Consider the following 20,567-nt stretch of genomic DNA (forward strand, 5'->3'; position numbering starts at 1 on the left):
GTCAGTGTTTACGAGGCATTTGGACAATGCCCTTAGTAACATAGTTTCAGCCCTGAAGTGGTCAGGCAGTTAGACTAGATTATCACTGTAGGTCGCTTCCAACTGAAATAGTCCATTCTGTTCTATTCATATAGTTATAGTGTTGTGCTATACAAACTATGTCTTCTTGGTATAACTTGAAAGAATAACCTTCTCCACAGAATCTTTCCTGCCTGAAGAGCCTCCTGAGGTACAGCTTGGTCCAAGTTGTAAAGATTCTGTAGACTCTTTCCCTACTACTCAGAGCCACTATAAGCACTTCCCCCAGGAGGATGCAGGTCCTTTGTAGGTCTGAAATGCCAAACTAGTCCAGTACAAGTGTCAGGAGCACTTGCAGAACAGGACCTTGCTCAAGCAGAGTTCAAAAGCAGAACCACGATCTCTGAAGGGAGTTCCTTTCTGCACTGCCTAAGCCCTGCCACGTCTCCCAACACTACACAGTTGTCCTGCAGAGTAATTAACATTTCCCACCACTTTCCATGGATTCCAGATCATCAGCTGCAGGCAAGCAACCCATGCAGCAAAAGATGGCCCCTGAAAGGCATCCAAGGCAGCTAGTTCATCGCTGCCAGATATTCACACTCAAGGCAGGTGATCAGGAATAAGTTTGAACAGGTGAGGACTCCACCATAAAAGGATAGAAGACTTGACGCTAGAAGATTTATTTTTGTTTCTAAATGTATTCTCCACTTTAAAGGTCATCATATTTTATTTAACAGACATTCATGAAGTACGTGATCACATATGCTTCACTCTTGATTGGATGTCTGACTCTGGGAGATGAAATAGAGTTATGCACTTTTGTTAAATTCTACTTTGTTTTGGGCCACGCTTCATTGGAATGGGAAAACTTTGAATTTCTGTCTTTGTTTTTCCATGTTAAAGCCAGGAGAACATCAGTTTCAGTTCCCTTTTTTGACAGTCTTTCTTTCTTTCTCTGTCCTGCTCAGGCCCTAGCCAGATGGAATTGCATGTAATTTCTTAGGGTTTCATAGTATTCTGAGTTGTCTTTTTGAAGAGAGACCACTTCCTAGTTTTCACATTCCAGTGGGGCAACGGAGCACTTTTGCTGAACTGACTTTCAGGAGTCTCTCCTTGACAGCAAATTTATGAGAGTAACAAAGGTGCTTTGTGTTTGATAACAATATAGGTCAGGTTTTTTTTTCCTCTTTCTAAAAATTCTTGAATCCGAGAACATTCCTCATGCCTCTTCACTCTGTGCCCATGGAAACTAATGTCTCTTCATTCCTAAACATAATTCAATTATCTTCCATGGAATTCTTGTTGCCTGAAACTTCATTGATTCTGGAACCAAATTGTAATTCTGTAATTTCTCAGAAAAGAAATCACCTTATCCCAAGTTATACATCAGGGAGCTGATGCAACAGAGCACAGGGTACTGAACATGGTCTGGTGAATGCAAAAGCGGCCCACAGACTCCTGATTTTGTTTATTTTCTTTGGTGATCTAGAGCTGTAGATCAGAAAAAAAATCAAACAGGCATTTCAACAGAAAGGCAGTCTACCTGCTTTGTGTTCTCTTCTTTGGGCACAGCTGAGCTGTTGACAGGAACGATGTGGTTCAGGGTGACCCTCCATGATGTGCTTGGCCTTGTGAATATTGTGATTGCAGTGGTGTTTACACAACTGCCTAGGTACCAGGAAGGTTGAGTTTCCCTCTCCTGATGTTACCTGAAAGGTTGTGGCAGTTAGGGATACTGACAAAGGCTGAAGTAGCAGGACTTCCAGAGGACACACAATATGTATAACATGAATATTAGAAGAACCTTTCTGGGACTGTAGCATGATAACTAACTCCTCAGCAGTCAGTATCCCTGAGGGCTTCCCATCTACGTTTGTTCTAGAGATGGCCCAGGGGCCTGTAGCTTCATCCAGACAGCACGATCCAGCCTGAGGCACTACGAGAGGGGCAGCACTCGAGGGCATCTTGAAAGAGCTGTGCAGACCTATTTGGTCTAACTCATTGAAGCGAACACTGGATTCTGAAAACCAGAAACATTCTCATATAACACATGGGAGCACACACATTCATCCAGGGTGTACATTACAAATACCGTGACCATAAGATATTATTACCAAATTCACATTAAAAAAAAATGGCGCAGTTCTGCCAAACCTCAGTAAGTAAAATTCCCATTGTACGGAAAGGTGTACAGACTTGAGTCCTGCCCGCTTTCACCCTTTAAGTATCATACTCCCCTGCTACTGGTTAAAATGTTTTGGGAGTTTTGAGGGAAACAGCACAAAATACCAATACTCTTCTCTGTGTTTGCTTTCTTGTCTTTGTTCACATGGTACAACTTCAGTTGTTGGTGGTGTTGTTACCATTAATACTAGTGAAAAGAGATCTTTGTAAGTTCTCCACAAAAGTTGGTGAGAGCAATGCAAGGGAACATGATTACATGGTAAGTGTGGGCAAAGCATGTGCTTGTAACAGAGGTTCCCAAATAGGCATTTCCAAATGCAAAAAGACTTAAAAATATATACTTTTCTGAACTATATATTTTTTTATTGCACTTATTTGTAGAAGTAAATCCCTAGAAATATACATATAACAGCAAGCACATTTTCAAATAGAAATTCTTTTCAACAGAAAAATGCCACGAGTTCATTCTTAAACGTCGGACATACTTCCTATTCTAAAGCTGCTACATGTTATAATTGGTATCATTAAAACATGAGTTAGATCTCTAAAATCATAGGAGAGACTTAAAAACATATTTGCTCTATTGGACGTTTGAGAAGCCTTTCTCCAAAACCGTGGGAACAAATTTTCAAAAATGGAATCTGTTTTGAAAGTGTTTATCTGAACACCAGGGGTTGATACTTTAAGAAAAATATTGTAAGGCTTGGGATGAAACAACAGGATCCAGTGACAAGGCTTATCACACAGTGTTTTAGTTATCTGCTATGACTTATATGTACTACATACATTTCTGAGCCTAACCTCTACATGCCTGAAAATTGTAAGCCAGTAACTAGCAGCTGACAGGATATATTTATTTGCATGCTTACTTTTTAAGTTCAAAGATAAGCAATGAGAGTAATGTCATTTTCTATGAACCACCTTCTTGTTTTGTTCCCTCAAATCACCTTTAACAGAATTAACAAATACACCTCAGAATCCTTGTAAATACTGCATACATATAAAGGAGGCAAATAAAAAATATTTCCTCAAACTATCTGAAGCTATCAAAGAATGAAATTATGTGAAAAAAAAATGATATCAAAGAAAGATAGTGCAAACACTATTAAACAGTCTGTTACTGAGCTGGTCAGTGAAGGGCAATAATGACATGACTGCTGTGGAAAAAAAAAATTCCTTACACATTTTGAGTCTTATCCCAGGCAGCTGCTTGAGGGATCATCAAGTATGCTAACCAGCTCATCATGTTCTCTCCCTGCTATTCTCACAGCTCCTTTAGCATGTCCTTCCATTAGACAGATACTAATTTTTGCCTCTGTTTGATCCATGACATTAACTTCCAACTCTGAACTGCTAAATTTCAAGGACACAAAGTCTTGTGTGCTTCCTCTCATGCCGACCCTCATTCTTGTAATAATTTCCCCTTAAACATCCCAATCTATCTCCTAATCCTCCTTGAAAGCCCTACTTAAAATGTCTTAAGAAACATCTGGGCAATAGTGTGTGAAGATCACAGACTGTCATACAGACCGATAATGGTCCAGTATTTCCTTATATTCACTCAATTACCTTTTCCATTAGCTAATTTTAGACACTCAGTTCTGCAGAGGCTGCTTTATTGTTCTGTGTTTGAATAGCACCTGGCCCTTGGGTTGGGATCTTACTGGCTGTGATGCAAATGGATATTTTGATATACAGGAAGGATTTCTAAGGGCTCGAAAACCAAAAACAGAAAAAAACCTAGTTATTTTAAAATCTACCTTATGATTTGGAAGGCCTGAGATGTCTTTAACAACACTGACTGATAGAACTACTAACATTGGTTTAAAGTCAGTGTAGGAAGAAATGTTTGTACAAATCAAGTATTGTGATTTCCATATGTTCTGCAAGGGAAAGTGATCTAAACCCTGATATTTCATACTGCTTTATGGAGTTGTAGTCTATGCATATCCACAAGACAAGAAGCTTTTCAGCAGAGCAATGTGCAGAGCTTGAATGTCTGGAAAGTGTTTTTGTTATTTATTTCTCTTTAGTAGAAGACCTCCAACTGCATGACTGGGTCAAAGATGGCAGTGACATTTGAATGACAGAGTCCAAAGCCAGAGGAGAAGGAGCAATAGTGAGCAAGCAAACAAGCAGAAAAAAAACCTAGATACAAACCAGCAGTATGAGACCCCACACAAGCAATCCTTGTTCACAGCTGTCTCATTATTAATCCATTGCATTGTAACACTTATTCACAGATTCAAATAATGGGGCTGGATGCTGAAATTAAGTGTCACTCATAAATACTTACAGGCCAGAGTAGACAAGTAGATGAGTCAGTATGATACTAGAACCAGGAAGTCTACTGACACTCTTGAATGTAACAGTGCGGGAGAACCAGGATCATAATTTATTGACATGTTAGAACTATAAAAATGATGGAAGGGCTGAGAAAATATCCTTCCAGTGAGAGACGCAGGACTCAGACACACTAACAGAAGCGTTACTGCAGAGTAACGAGTTGCCACATGTCAGTTGACCCACAGTCACCATCTGTGTACACAGTCTTGGTTTGTGGCCAATGCAAAGCAATTCAAATTAGCTCTGCCCTCTTTTAAAGAGGGGAGCTGATCAGCTTGGTTTATCAAGAAACAAAACTGAGAAATTATTTCATTACAGTATACAATGCCCATAGGAAGAAAAGTCTGAGTACTAAATAGCTCCTTAACCTACTGAAAGAAATGGTATTAAGAAGCAATAGCTGGAAGACACAACAATTGTGACTAGTCATTGTCCTAGAACACTAACAGAAGCCCTGGGTTCTCCAAACTGTTGAGTCTTTATATCAAGACTAGATGTCTTCTAGAAGGTTCACCCAAGCACAAGTCTTTAGTTTCAGAAAATATGTGCATTATGTCAAGCAAAAAGGTCTAGCCATTTCATTGAGACGGCAAATTTTTGTATCTGTTAAGTTAAAGATCAGAAGATATCATTGCAATCATCGAACCTAACCTGATGTGTAAATATGGTCTATAGAATTTAAAGATTCATTGCATAATGACAGTGTCTGAGTTGTATATACTCCAGTATAAAATTGAAGACACAACCACTAGATATTACATTGATACGCTGTAGATTTGGACTATACCTGACAGAAGGGCTGCTGCAAAAAGTAAAGATCTAGTATTATTAGCCTTTCAGATCCCATGTTTTTCATCCCCTTCAAATTTTATAAATAAATATGCCACATTAGAAGATACGATAATTTAAGAAAGCAAGTTTGAGTAATAGTGTGGTAAGTATTGCTCTAAAGGTATCATGAGCAGCTAATACAAAAATGAAGACATCACACATATTTTTAGCAAGAATGAGTATTTATACTCAACCTGATCGCAAATATACCCATTTATTATGTGACATACAAATACAGACATGATATTTAATGCATCAGCACTGGAGGAACTTATACCTGTACACGCCACATTAACTGAAACATGTGCAAGTCTTAAAGAGGACAGGAGTCTATAACAAAATTCTAGGGACACAAAAGTTAAAAGCAAAAAATGGTGCTGAATTTTATGAAAGAAAGTAAGTAACAATCAGAACGGAAAAACTAGTAAGAACCAGAGCAAGGAAACATCATGCAGATAGTCACTGCTTATGCATCTGCTTTGCTACAACCAATAAAATAAATATAGCTGACAAGCTTCATTGTTTAAGAACTATATGTAACAGTAACAATGATTGCAAAGGGCTGTAACATCTGGGCAGGCCTGCAGTTACTTACTTGGACACTTTACAAACTGCAGCAAAAGAGTACCTGCTTACTCATCTGAATTCCCTGGGGAGTTTTAAATCACGGTAATAAAGAATCACTTATAGAAAGTCAGTAACTGTATCACCAGAGAGTAGTGAAAGAGCCACAGAAGAGTTCCTGGGCCAAAATAAGAGCCTTCCAAAGCCTTCCGCACTAACAGGCTGGAAGTCCTCAGGGCTTTGAGGCTAAGAGAAACCACCACCATGGATCCCGTCCCAGTGCCTGCGCCATGGCCACTTGGTGACACCTCACCAACCTTCCTGCTGCATCAGGCACGGCCACTGCTGAGGGGCTGAGTTCTGCACTTTCTGCCTCAGTTAATCCTTGTGGCTTTACACTAAGGAACAAAGCGTCTCCTCCTCTGATAACGCTTCCTCTTCCAGTACAAAAAAAGCTTTCTAAGAATTTAGATTAAGTGTTACTTAGCCTAAAAGTATTTTTGCACGGACCTCTTGGGAATGACAGCATTTCTCAACTTCGTCTCCCTTGAAACTAGGCAGCAAACTCGTAAAAGAGATTAAACTGTCAAAATATAGACTATGAACTGTGAGAGAAGAGACTTTCCCTGGCAACCTTGGGCAGCGACAGAGGGGACAGTGCAGAGACCTGTCCTGTGGGCTTCACCCACCCCTCCTGGCATCAGGCAGGCATCGCACCTCACCTTCTCTTGCCCTTGGGTGTCCGTGTTGTCGTTAAACGTGTTGTCTTAATTACACGGCTGGGTTTGTTCTGGCCGTCCCTGAGATTACCCGGCCACGCTGTCCCCCAACCCGGGGTCGGGAAGGAGGGGCCGCCATCTTCTCAAGGCGGGCGCCGGGGGGCGAGTGCGCGGCCTCAGGTCTCGTCCGGGCGTGCGGAGGCTGAGGCGGGGGTCATGCGGCCGCGCCTCGGCCCGCCCCCGCCCTGCGAGCGTGTGTGTGTGTGTGTGAGAGAGAAAGCGAGAGGGAGGGCGGGGTGTGGAGGCAGCTCCCGCCGCTCGCCGCTGGGCGTGTGCCCGGCCCCCGGTGCTGCGTGACCGCGCGGGGAGGAGTGTGGGTGCGGGGAATTTCCTTGTGTGGCGGCGGAGGAACAACACCGCTCCAGACGGCGGGACTGCGAGGAGGGCGCTGCCGTCGCCCGTTGCCGAGCGATGTGAGGGGGGAGCCCCCCTGGGCCCTCCCCTCCCCCCGGAGCCGCCTGCTTTCCCCCCTTCCCCTCTCCCCTCTCATCCCCGCCCCGCCATGCCGGACCAGATCTCCGTGTCGGAATTCGTGTCCGAGACCAATGAGGATTACAAGTCACCTACCGCCTCCAACTTCACCACCCGGATGGCCCAGTGCAGGAACACGGTGGCGGCCATCGAGGAGGTGAGCCCCGGGAGGGGAGGCGGGGAGCGGGCTGCGCAGCCCCCTCCGGCCTGGCTGCCCGCCGCGGCGGCAGAGAACAAGGCGCTACCGGCGCTGGCTCCTGCCGCTCCCTTCCCCGCCCGGCCCCGAGGAGCGCCCTCGGCTGCCGCTGAGAGGAAATGGGGCTCGCCCGGGTGGAGAGGGGGAAGAAAAGGAGACGGGGGGAAGGGCTGGGGCGCTGCTGCCCCCGGCCCGCGGGTTCGTGCTCCGCCCGTGTCCCCGCTCTGAGCTCGCCCCTTAGCGCACGGCGGGGCAGGGGCGCCGGCAACCCCCAGCCCCGCTTCCCTCAGCCCGGGGGCAGGGGAGTCCGAATCCTCGTTTCTCTCTCATCCTGGCGCCCGAGGGTTCCCGAGCCAGCCGGTTCCGCCCGCCCGTTCTCCCTCCTACCTGGGGGGGAACTTGAACTCTCCAGCTCCCCCCCTTGTGCCCTCCGCAGCGACACCTGAGCCGTCTCGGCTCCGCCAGCTGCCGTGTGGGGCTGGGGCCCTGGCGGTGCGGGAGGCTGGAGAGTCCTTTCCCCCGTGTTTGTGTGTCTGCTTCCTAGCGCAGGTGGGATTTAATCTGCTCTCCAGTCACCGCACACAGAAATTTAAACACCCTTCTCCCCCGCCCCCCAGCATATATTTTAAGGTGGGCTTCCCTCGGGAACCCCATCTGCAGGGTCGGGAGGTGATGCCGGCCCTTCCCGGAGCGGCGAGGACCCGCCGGCGCGGGTTCAACCGCTCCTCGGTGCGCGGGAGCCCGGGCCGCCGCTGGTTCGCCGCCTCTTGGGCACCGGGGACTTGGTGTGAGCCGCTTTTGTCTGGCGAAGAGAGCTGTTCGGTGTTCTTTCTTTAAAAGATGCTCGAAGCGTGCCGTTGAATCTGATGGTGAGAGCCCTCCCTAGCACGGCGGGTGGCTGCCGACACTGGGGATTGAGAGGGAGGCTCTTTTCCCTCCTGTTTCGAGTCAGAGGGAAATCTGGGACAGGTCTGAACACAGTGAGAACACATTCCACATCCCAGTCATACATGCACAATGAGATGAGAAGCGTCTGTGTATCTTGATTCCTCTAGCAGCTTCTCAGAATTAACTTGTGGGAGGGGGGGAGTCTTACTTGTGATGCAGATTCATTTGCTCCATCTACCTGTTACATCAGATCTTACAGTGTTGATTTCTTTTTGCAATAAGCATGTATTTTAAAAAGAGCCTCTTCAGCAAAAAAGAATCTTGTGAGTAGTTGATGTCTTTTCTTACAAAAGAGCTGCCACCAGCAATGGATTATTAACCTGTCTTAAGTGAACAAAACCCAGGTTAGGTGTTTAAACACCCTTTTCAAGATTTTCCTGTTTTGCCAGTTTCCAAAACCACTAAAGCAAGGAGTTGAAGTCAAAATAATCTGTACAGGCAGAATTACTGTTTTGTTCCTGAGGTAATTTTCTTCCCTGTAAGATTGCACTTAAATGCCTGGGTTTAATTATACCTTATTAACCCGATAGTTTTAAGATCAACATTTGTGTATCAAAGGCAACTTTTTCTTACGGAATATTTAAAACAGTGAATTATTTTAGTTGGAAGGTAAAGCTGCCTAATAATTCACTAACATAAAATAGAAGGTAGTGTAAACATATGGGTCAAAAGCAGTTTTGCTAGATTTAGAGGTTTTTATTACAAGCCTCACAAAAACTGGTCTTAGCTTCAATCTGTCAAGCTGTATAGTTGCAAAAGTGTCATAATCATTTCTCAGAAAAAACAAACTTTTTTTTTCCTTCATTTTCCTGTTTAATGATAGAATAATTATATATGATGGCGTGAAATTTAAAACATATATATTTTAAGGTCTTTTAAAGATTCATCTCAATAAATTGTGTCTCTCAAACCTTTTTTTTTGACATTAGGAGAAGGATATACATTTAAAAATTTTAATATAGTGGATTCATTTCTTGTTTAAACTGCTTGGCATTTGTTTTTGTCAGTTCTCTCATACACTGCTGTTAGATTTTTAAATAAACTCGATCAGTATGTTAAATCTTTTGTTTGTATCTCTGCATATTTCAGATATTAGACACTGTCTGCTAGCTTAGGTACAAAAATTATCTTTTATTATAACGATGATAAAGAATGTTCCCAGTGTCTTATAGGTCTAAATAAAGTTTGGAAGGCAGGAGATGAGAGATTGCACTGGCTATACCTGTTCTTAATAGTATCGATCTATCTAGCACTTTTGGCAAAATATCAGCAGTTGCTCTCTGTGCTGCTGTACTAAAACATGTGTTGAAGTGATTACTGATTTTTTTTTTTTTTTTTTTTGTGATGTATCAAGGGCAACAAACAAATTTGCATGGTTTCAAAACTGAAATATTTTTTCAGACTTAGGCTCCTTTGGTTTGGAAATACTTGGTTCCTTTAGCATGATGTGCCTGGTCTTTCAGGTTAAATGTGATCCTTTGATAAAAAGCTGTGTACAAATTGTGTAACAGAGAAGTCAGTGCTCAGCACATCTTGTCTAAAAGGCTAGGCAAGAATCAGTTCATCAGCTTGTTATGAGCAAAGTAAGACTTAGTAGAGAATGTGCCTATTATAAAAATGTAGAGGTAACACAAAGAACCTATTTGCGTTTCCAGTGTCGCAAGTACAGTGAAGCGTCAGTTCCCAGTGCATGCTGCTCTGTTGCAGTAGACAGTACAGTGCTGAAAACTAGGAGGCCTGACTGTGTGTGATTTAGGGAATGTGTTGCTCAAAACACTTAACAGGTAAGTTGAAGCCACTCTGGCTGCTGGCTTTGTGTATTCATTGACTTTAACAAGGGACTGTAAGAGCTGGTTTATTAAGTGAAGACACTTTAGTTTTCATTTTCCAGGATATTGTGTACATGTATTAAATCAACAAACCGACTGGTTAATATTAATACTTTGAGGATGTCTCTTAACTGCTTTTCCCAGCAGATTTGTTTCTGGAATGGGCTGTGCAGCTGCCTGCATGAAGCCAGCTTGAGTCTCCCAAGCCTGGCACTCCATCCCTCCGAAGCAGAGGCAGGGAGGGGGGCAGTGTAAAAGCACAGGAGCTGGGGGCTGCTGTGGCTTGTCAGCTTGGGCTCAGCTTTGTGCAAACACAGCTGTTTCCACATCCCAATGGGAAGTCTTTTGCACTTATCGTTAATGCTACTGGCTACCAGTTTTGTAATTCTGTCTTAGTTAATTAGCAGGTATCTAATAGTGTCTTAAAAGTTTAGTTAATGAGGCCTTGCTTTCAGTGATGGAGTGGAAAGAGCTTGTTAAGTGAGGAAATCGATAAGATGTTGGACGATTTTAAGTTTATAATGTACCGATATGTCTCTGTAGGCAATGGTATTACCTTAAATCAGTGTTTTCTGAACTTGGGTTAACTGACCTCTGTCAGTTGCAGAATATGGTTGAGTTTTAGTATCAGTTGAAAATAGTCTGGAGTTTTACTGTTGTATGTGATTGTGCACACCAGTTACAGGCTGTGGATCATGGTCTGTGAGATCACCAAAAGTGCCTGCATTGCAGTTTAGGAGCTGGTGCCTATTCAAACACTTGGAGAAAGAGAAGCTGATCCTTTGCTCTCAGTAGTGGAAAAGGGATTAGGAAAGGCATGCTCATGGAACACAACATGATTTCAAAGGAAAAGGAATCATGTAATTTCTGCATTGTTCTCAGATGAGGATGTTGCTTAGCAAAATGTTTGGCATCTTTAGCTTCTACTAAAGCAAAATTAAAAGTGAGCAGTAGATGTCACAGGCCCTTACAGGTTACTGTTTAATCCTTGCATGTATGGTAGTGACTAAGATTAAACAAGTTTTAATTGATAGAGTGCAGAGCATAGTCACATGATTGGGGGAGGGGTTGCTTGAAATCAGTAATCTAGTCTAGCAAATGCAGTCTGTTTAGTTGACTGTCTATTAAAGCTCCTAGGATCTAAAAACATGTGGTGACCATTCTTAACCTATGAACACCTAAAAATCTGATTTCAGTACTGCTATTTATACTGTATATATATATACACTATATAATATATATATTATATATTTATACTGCTAGTATCTTAGTACTACTACTAAGATACACTTCTATCTTTTATTTGTTGTAAATTAAATAAAATAGTTCCTAAACTGTAATAGAACCTGCAAAGTGGTCCTAATAACTGTGGTCATGAAAGATTTTTAGAAATTATTTTATGGAGTGATTTAATTAATAGAATCCAAGTGTGCCACTTTCTTTTGAAGCATGAATTAAGTTATAAATACTGGAACTGAAGCCCATAAAAATCCTACATATTTATTTCTATTCTACCTGTTTGTTGTGGTCCAGTGCTTCAGGACCAAGAAAGAAGGGCAGGAGGCTGTTGTGCAGGCTACAGAGAGTAGCAGACGGTTCATGTGCTGAAGACATTTCGGTCTAACTTGGGACTGGAGGTGCACAGTTTAGCCCGCCTAATTATGCTTCACTGAATGTGCAGATTTCCCTACAAAGCAAAGAGCATGGAAACACTGAGAAAAGTTTAATAGGTTACTGGAACGCCCTCCCCAGCACAGTAAGATTTGCTGCTGGGGTGAATGTGTTGTAGGAAGTAGACAGGATGAATGTATGGTGGAAAGATGTAAAACCTGCAACCAAAAGAAACAATATATTGATACCAAAGATGGCCTTAGTTCTCTGGATAGAAAGAGATTTTAATTGTTAGGGGTCCATTTAAAAGACTCTCTCCAAGAATTTCTGTAAAATCTGCAAAATAAGTGTTAAAGCCATAACTTGTAATTTCAGGTCTCCACCTGCATTTGTTCTATAGGCATCTATTCCATTACTATTGCACCTCAATGATTGTTATTTTATAGTTGTTTGTTTGTTTGTTTGTTTGTTTTTTTGTAATTTCCAATCCTAGGAATGTGGCATGTCATTTCTAATTTCAGTATCAAGTCCTTTCCTTCTTCACTCATAATGCAGGATTTTGTATTAGGAATGGTAGCAACTTCTCGCCACCTACTGTAATCCCACAGTTTTCAGCTGGCTTGGAAGGGTGTGAGGGATAGATGCCTCTGGAATTTCATTCCCTCCTGTATGTTAAAATTCTGTGATTCTCTGCTCCATTTTGGTTCTGCAAAGCTGATGAAGATGAGATGTAATAACAGCTTGGTAGGGTGGGCGAATATGAGACTGGATATATGCATATGCATGTGTGTTTTTAAAATTTATACTTTCCCCATCATATGTGTTTTGCTTGTTAGGTCTTTAGGACCAGCATCCTGTCGTCTTGTACTACGTGATTGTGACTTGCTTTTGAAACCTATGTGAAGAAGGTGTTTTCATATACTTTGAAAACAGTAGGAAATATATATTGTAGTGTTTTCTGGGAAATTCTACTACTATTATTTGTATATTTCCTTTTCATAAAATATATCTTTGTGCCCACTGTAATGTGCTCTTTGGTAGAAAACATTTGCACACTTTTCTTACCTCATTACTGAATACGGTTCCATAAATACATGTTGTCTAAAATTTGTTTTGTGTTCCACTTCTTCCTTTCTGGAATCGTGATTCTCTGTTCATCGGCATCCAAAGAGGTTTCTGGAAAAGTCATTATGACACAAATGGCATGAGGATTTCAAAAGGAGTGTGGGAAGTTTTTTCCTTTTGAGAGGAATATAAAGGATGGAAGTTGCAGTAATACAGGAGGTAAACTGTAGGTCTTCAGCTGGAGCTTTGTGCATATTTTAAAATACAGAATTTAAACCTTAAACCTTTAAATAAGCACAAACAATGTGCAGTCAGTTAAAACAATTTCAAACCATATAAGTAGATTGCTGTGCACCTTACCTTGGTGCATCCGATGATTCATTTGCTTCGTGTTAGCAAATGCCCCCATTTCCCTTAGGAGGATCAGTGGAAAATATGTACATTTCTAAAGTATTTTACTAACTGTGGCTTTTGTCTTTTGATTTTTCCCTAGTGCCGCTGCATTTCTCAGAACTGTCTTATCTGGATTTAGTGTACTTCATGCTGATGCTAAAAGAGAGTAGGTGTGGAAAAAATTCTGCTGAAGTTTAACTCATTTCCACTTCCTGTTCTTGTCTTCGTGTTGTTCTCTGTGTACCATATTTTACAGCAGTGGTAGGTAAAGGTGTTACGAAATCACAGGACAGAAGCATAATCCCTGCTCCAAAGTGCTTACAGTGCCCATGTCAAGTGGAGATGGCTGAGTAATACAAGTGGAGGAATCCAAGAGGACTTGGTGCACCTGACCATTGCACTGTGTTTGCAACTGGACCACTGTGAAGTGGTTTCTTCCTCTTCATATGCATTAGAGTAGTTGTTCTTCAGCATTTTAGTTCAACTCTTAAATCTTTTATTTGTTATAATTTGTGCCTTTTATATGTGTATGTATATACATGTATATATATTACATACAACCATTCTCTGTCTAAACTCCTGTACCCCAGCTTCTGAGCCTCACTCTTAACAGCCCACACCAACTGTTGGTGCTGTTTCCCCAGAAACACATAACCTTTGCACCTGAAGCTCCAGAAAAGTTTGGCCTAGCCCTATTTAAGTTATCTCTTCCCTCTTTTGTCTTGGGTATCAAGCATCTCTATACTTTCTTGATGTTTACAGTCTCCTTATCTCATGTAATTTCTTGAAACTCCTTTGCTTCAGAGGTTATTGGTGCTTTACCTGCCTTCATGGAGCCCCCAGCCTTGTATCCTCTACAGCAGCCTTGGCCCAGCCCTGCCCATGGTCCTAGAGCCATGGCTGGGGCTCTGCTGGGCTCCATGCCAAGCTGGGCTGTCTCTCGTGGATGGGTCAGTGGCAAGAGTCTTCGCTTGCCCTCAGCCCTCTTTAGCTTTAAATAAACGTTATATTCTTCACGAAATTGCTAGAGAAAAGAGACATTCTCTGGGTGAAATCTTTCTGCAGGTTCTCCAGCTGTGGAGATACCTTCCATCTTCACTCCATTCTATGTTTAGCCATGTGTATAGCTCAGAAGAGTTAGTGGGTGCTATAAAACCTAAATGTTGGTAGGATAAGTACCAAATAAGTGTTGGTAGGAAAACATGAAGGTGTGATTTTTAGAAAAATGAAATAGGTGTTATTGACCAACCTTAGTCTGATTGGAGAGAGGGAAATCATGAGTGAACAAGAGATGGTTGGTGTTGCCTACTAATAAGTGTTAGAATCAAAGACTTATGTTTGATGCAAAGGAGGGTGCTGTATAGAAGTATAGAGAGAGATTCATAGCATAGAACACAAACTGAAAGGTTTAGTGTCATGAGTGGACGTGACTGAGATAGACTGTGTTTGTCAAGGCCACACTATTGAAGTAATCAAAGTTAAATCATGAGATCATGGATAAAAACCTTAGCTTAGAGTGAAAAACTTTATTGTAGAGAGACTGTGCAGAAGGAAGGGATCTGCATGGTTGATGATGGACAGGTTTCAGTTTAAGAGAACCTGTTGGTTATGGTCTGGTAAAGCAGGCTGTCTGCTGACATTGCAAGCGTGGAGGAAGAGTGCAAGAGGAATAAATAAGAGCTGTTTTCAGCCACATTATGGTCAAGCATCTGTGATGACAAGCCAAGATGTTGACTTTTACAGAAGGAAACAGAAGCTAATGTGAGAATTGCTGGTTTGAAGGCAGGAATCAAGTGGATGGGACTGGAAACAAGTGAAACATTTGTTGAATGGTTGAGGCCCAATTCATTGTGTACTGAAAGCAAAACAAAGAAATTAAAAGCCAGAACAAGGCAAAACAAGCAAAAAAAAGTTATAATTATGGAAAAATCATTAAACTGAAAAGTGGCAAGGTCAGCGGAACTGAAGAATTTTTGTACTGAAGCATGGAGAATGTTTGTGAAATATCCCAAGAAAGGGGAAAAAGGTGGGAAAAACTACAGACTTTAAACACCCCAAGAAGAATCTCACAAATGAGCAGAGCCTGTCAGAAATGGGAAGAGAAAGCCAGATGGAGGAAAGTTTGGCTCTAAAGTGTATGTGTAAAGATAAAAGACAATTTTGCAAAAGTCAGGTTTCTTTAGAAATGACAGCAGGCAGTAAAGAAAACAAAAACGCTCTTTAAACACAGAGTTGTGAGGATAATACACAGTTAGAATGTAGAATTGTTAAAGATAATGTAGGTATTGCCAAATCTAAATGAATGCTCTGCTGCAGTTTTCGAGCTTAAAGCATGGGAAAAGGTAGAATGGATAATGGGAATAGAGATTCAAGTAAGCAAAGCAGTAAACAAAACTGAGTTTACAGCACTGTTTGATGGGGCTGGTTAACTTATTTTCCAGGATTCTGAAAGAACTAGGATGGTAACTAGCAAGTACTCTGTACAAATCCTCTGAAGACTAGGATGCTACCTGTTTTAAGCACAGAGGGTTAAAAAGGTGAGGATGGGGAGAAGTATTTACAGCTAGTGAAAATGATTGCAATGGATGCAAAATGCAGACCATGACCGTTAACTTGAGGAGAGATGTTCTGACTCAGATTGTAAGTATTCCTGGATGAGTGGCAGTCTAGCAAGGTAACCAATGCCCCTTTGTGCTTTCAGAAATGCTTGAAAAATACTGTAAACAAGTATTTACAGCAACTGCCGCTAATATGCAAGAAGATGGTATTTTCACATTTGCTTTCATTTTTTAAGTTTTAGTAGTCAAATGTGCAAGAACTTCACATCAGGAGAAATTGCGTTGCTCCTTTACTCTTGCATTGATGCTGGCAATTCCTTATGGAAATACAGAGTTACTGAGAATCACGCTTGTAAAGCTGTATTGAGTGATTACACCCAGGTTCCATGGAAAGTTAAAATCTTTACTTTGGTCCATTTTAATTCAGGTAGGTTGGTTGGTTTGTTTGGTTTTTCTTCCCTTAAACCCAGCTGGAAAATATAGATCAAGTTATGTGACAAACAGAAGTTTGATGTTTGTAACTACTGATTATATTGCAAGCTGATGTTTCTCCTTTTTTTTTCCCTAGTCTTTTCCCCACACAAGCTCACATTTATTAGCACCGAGCTCAAACTCTTCTGTATGCAAAATGCTTACTGAATGTAATTGCTCTTGGTTGGGACAGGGACATAAGCTGGAACCGTATTAGATACAAGATTAAGATGACCACCAGCTTCTTTTATTTGGACTAAATCCAGAGTTCTTGCAAGAAGTTTACCTCAATGTAGGGAACAAGGGGAAGAGTAAATTTGGTTAGGAAACAACAAAAACTGGGAATACAAGAAAAACCAAGCCTCAGAAAGTGATAGACAGCTGAAATGTTTAAGAGGTAATATAAAGATCAGTCAAAAGTGCAAGAAAATGGAATCTGAATTAAAGACAATCTGTGTGTGGAGGGAGTAATCCAGAGGTGTGAGGAGTGGGAGGTCAGGAATTAGCAAATAGGCAGAAGCATTAAGAAGGGGATAAGGAAATGCATAAAAATTCTAAGGAAGTTCAGAGGAATTAGAGCTGACAGGAACTGCAAAGGAAGGGGCAGTGAGGCCGTGTTTATGCAGGAAGCAGGATGAAAATGGCAGGCAGAGAACATGTGTCGAGGGTTTTGGTTGTGGGGTGACAATATAACCCTGGCGGATGTATTGTTAACCTCCTTTCTCCCCCTCACTTCCCCCTTTTGCCCCTCCCTTCCCTCCCTTCCCCCTAAGGACAGGCGATCTGGAGGGAAAGAAGGACAGAGAGAAGAGAGTTGGAAAAATTAAAAATGTTTTACTAGTGCTACTAATAAGAATAGAGAAAATAATACAAAATATACAAAACCAATCTTGAAAGTCTCAGCAACTGCAGAGCCAGCACCAAAGTCCTGGATTGGACTCTGCAGCCAACCGGAGCTGGATTCAGTCTCTCACTGGGCCTCAGTTCGCAGGGATGACTCGCAAGGTCCTCTTCTAATGTCGGCCATAAGCAAAAGTGAAAAAGAAGGGACGAGATCCTAGTCATCTCCCGCTTTTATATGAAGTATTCATGTGAAAGGAATGTTATACACAGTTGGTCAGTTTCTTGGTCACCTGTTTCTCGTTGTCCCTCTTGCGAGATGTCCATCCATGCTTATCAATAACTTTGCATTCCATTGCTATGTTTACCAAAACATGTATCTGGTTCTCCAGGAAAATGCAGCTAATATGAAGGCTTTAGCTGACAGTCAAAATTCACTAAAAGAGAAACTTGTTTTTTAACAAAACCAGGACAATGTGGAAGGAGGGCTAGTGTGAAAAGGATTAGCACAGTGAGGAGGCAGGGAGGGAGACAGGGAAAGAAAGGGTGGTGATGGAGGAAACTGCATAAGGATGGTATCATAGCTACCTCCTACCCTGTAGTTTAGGAGAGTGGAAGGAGAGTTCTGCATGTTATATATCTAGAAAATAGGAAGTATGAAGTGTTATGTAGACTTTATTAGCCATTGTGTATGTTTCAATTTTATTTGGAAAGATAATTTAACTTGTGGGACAGAATTTATTCATGGAGGAACTGAGATACAGCACTGTAAGTGAATAGCTGTGTTATGAGCAATGCTGCTTTGCAGGAAATAAGCTTTGGTAGTGCAATTCAGTACTTCTCATCTAGAGTAGCAGGCTTTGTTTTCAAGTGAGTAGGTGTTGAACAGAATTTGAAAAATTTGCCTCTTCATGTATGTAAACTCTGTTTCACAAAAATATTTACTGTGGAAGCGACATATTGTACAGTGAAGTGTATTTCTTTGGAGCATATTCTTTAAGAAGTGGCTGTAAAAGTTAATGTGAAAAAACCTATAGTATAAATTCTAGCATCTGACTTGTTAAACTAAGAAGAAATCGAGAATTGAGAGGGAAGGCTGAAACTCGGCTCCTTATTGTCTTGGAGCAGTGTGGTGTATAGAACCACCTGCTGTTTGTGGACCTCTCAGCTATCCCTGATTAAAGATCAGGTTATTAATGTAGTTCTAGTCTAAAATCTATAATTCTGTCTAGGCATTATGCTAAGTATGTGTGTAGATACATCAGAACAGCTGAAGTGATTAGAGCTGAACAAATTACTTTTATGTTCCTGAAAGCTTTGTTCTACATCTAGAAGGCATATAGGAAGGGAAAAAAAAGTAGTGAAGTGATGTAAATATTGATACGGATTATTTTCTCATGTTTTATGGTTTATGTACTTTGTTAGTGAAAGATTTCTTTCCTAGGATATGCAATTTTGAGAAAACTTAGACTGTATTCTGGAGAAGTCAACTTAGAAATAAATGCTTTTACTAATCATTTTAAGCCCCTTCAATCAAACAGGATTACTGTTGGGCTATAGTAATAGGAATGGAAATTTCCTCGGCACATGCAAGCACAGAGCCCCTGCTCTGTTGTCACATGCAAAACATGCAGTATAGAGTCTTGCAAAGCACATGTTTTTAATCATTTGTTTGTTTTCCAGAACTGTAGGTGTATGTTACACAACAACAGAAAAAATACCAGCAGAGTCCTCCTACACTTCTTGCTCCATGTAGACTAGATGCTAGCTGCGCTGAAGAGAGTAGCATTGAACGAGCGATGAAGTAGTAAATCTTTTGGAAGCTGCTTTTTCTTTGGTTTTGTTCATTGTTTTGCTTAGTTCATTGTCTTATGTTTCTTAACTGCTCTGATTGTGGATGGTGAGCTTTTCGTGTGAGTATTTGCAGTCAGTTTTCTCTGTGCTGGGGATGGAGTGACAATATTGACCATTACCTTCCCTGTCCCCCAAGCGATAGGGAAGTGGTGATGGTGCAAGGACACATGGTGTTTGGTTACGTATAGATTCAGGTGTTTGTTTCTTCATTTGCAGTCAGTTGATTCACTTAGCTGTTTCCTGTTTCTTTTAAGAACACAACCAAAGTGCTGATAGGCTTGGACCTGCTTCTCTATTCTAAACTACCTCAATTTTAAATGCAGAAGTTGTTCTGTCCTTTGTCATAGGTAGCAGCTGTGTATGAACTTATCTCCCTAATACTCAGTGGCATAGGGAAGTACTGTTTACTCCATTTTATAGGTACGTTCTATGTACGTGAACTCCCTAATTATTCTGACAAGGTCACCCTGGAGGGAAAGCTTTTATTTTTACATCAAATATGATGTAAATGGGTGTTTTATATCTCCTGTTTGGTACAGCAATAATTGTGTGACTTAGGATTCACTTACACTTCTAGGAAGCTGTCCTTAGTGACAGGAGTGCCTGAACAGTTGATTTCAGTTGTACTTCAAGCTGTTGAAGTTCCAGCAGAATTTAAGATCGTTGTTTTCAAGATTCCACTAGTTGGGCACCTAAAATGAATGATACTATATGACAGTTTAGATTCATTCTTTTATTGGAAAACAAATTCCCAAGGGGAAATTCTTAGAGTAATATGTTCATGCATTTATACAACAAGAATTCCAGGTCTTTACCGATAGCTACAGCGTGACAATCCATCAACAAAATGAAATTAATGCAATTTATTTTTTCCATTTAACCAAAAGAGGAAGATACTGATGTTATCAAATGTTTGATTGCCATAAGTTGGCTTATCTTATATTTGCATTAGCTGCTGTTAATTATGCCATCACACAGTTACTGTTTAATTGGGAAAAAATTGATTAATACCAGGACACCATGCAGATGTTTTCAAAGGTGCTATACTGAATTGTAGAGAGGTTGGAGTGAAAATCACAGGCTGAAGTTTGGAAGCCACTATAGAATAGAAGTAATTTTTACAGTGTTGCAAGAGAAAATGGGTTGTTTCATTTGACACTGGGCTTTCAGGTGAAAACTAGCAAATGAAATGGAAAGGTTAACTGTACAAAATATTTTAAATTGTAAAAGGTAAAAACTTTACATTGAAGAGAACTAAGCTGTAGTAATTAATATGCCACCAGTGTTATAGGTAGATGCCTTTCATAAGTTTCTGCCCAAATAATAGAGAGGTGATGTCTGATATATTGCTTTACATCTGCTAATCCTAATTTTGACAGCTGGTTCAGTGTTTCCCTAGGAATATGTGGTACATTTGAGGTGATTTGTCTCTTCTGGTGTCCCCTCTAGTTACCTGTCATTCTTTGTTATGGGAGTATGGTGTCTTAAAAGTTCCAGGTGTGTCATGAACTAGATAAAGTTTGTGTGCCTTCTATTCCCTTTCAGAATAGCCATCTCATATATATGTTTGCCAAAGATGTTTTTAATACAGATTTTAGTATTTTTT

At 41.1% G+C, this 20,567-nt stretch overlaps 1 protein-coding gene and 1 long non-coding RNA gene across 6 annotated transcripts in view; one reads left to right on the forward strand and one right to left on the reverse strand.

Moving 5' to 3' along the window:
* LOC136099554 (uncharacterized) overlaps positions 1 to 7,508 on the reverse strand; it is a 34,781-nt gene extending 27,273 nt beyond the window's left edge. For 3 of the 4 annotated variants that reach the window (XR_011738530.1, XR_011738528.1, XR_010651097.2), the window contains exon 1: positions 6,669 to 6,854. This is a non-coding gene — a long non-coding RNA (uncharacterized lncRNA). Of the gene's footprint in view, positions 1 to 6,668; positions 6,855 to 7,292 lie in introns of those variants that run through there. The other variant, XR_011738529.1, reaches the window with a different exon arrangement.
* Positions 7,213 to 20,567, forward strand: part of ASAP2 (ArfGAP with SH3 domain, ankyrin repeat and PH domain 2) — a 91,361-nt gene continuing 78,006 nt past the window's right edge. For both annotated transcript variants that reach the window (XM_065833889.2, XM_065833890.2), the window contains exon 1: positions 7,213 to 7,353. In XM_065833889.2, the coding sequence (XP_065689961.1) occupies positions 7,228 to 7,353 (126 nt within the window). In that variant the 5' untranslated portion in view covers positions 7,213 to 7,227. The remainder of the gene's footprint in view (positions 7,354 to 20,567) is intronic.

The sequence above is a fragment of the Patagioenas fasciata genome, chromosome 3 (genome assembly GCF_037038585.1).
Source record: "Patagioenas fasciata isolate bPatFas1 chromosome 3, bPatFas1.hap1, whole genome shotgun sequence".
Classification (NCBI taxonomy): Eukaryota; Metazoa; Chordata; class Aves; order Columbiformes; family Columbidae; genus Patagioenas; species Patagioenas fasciata.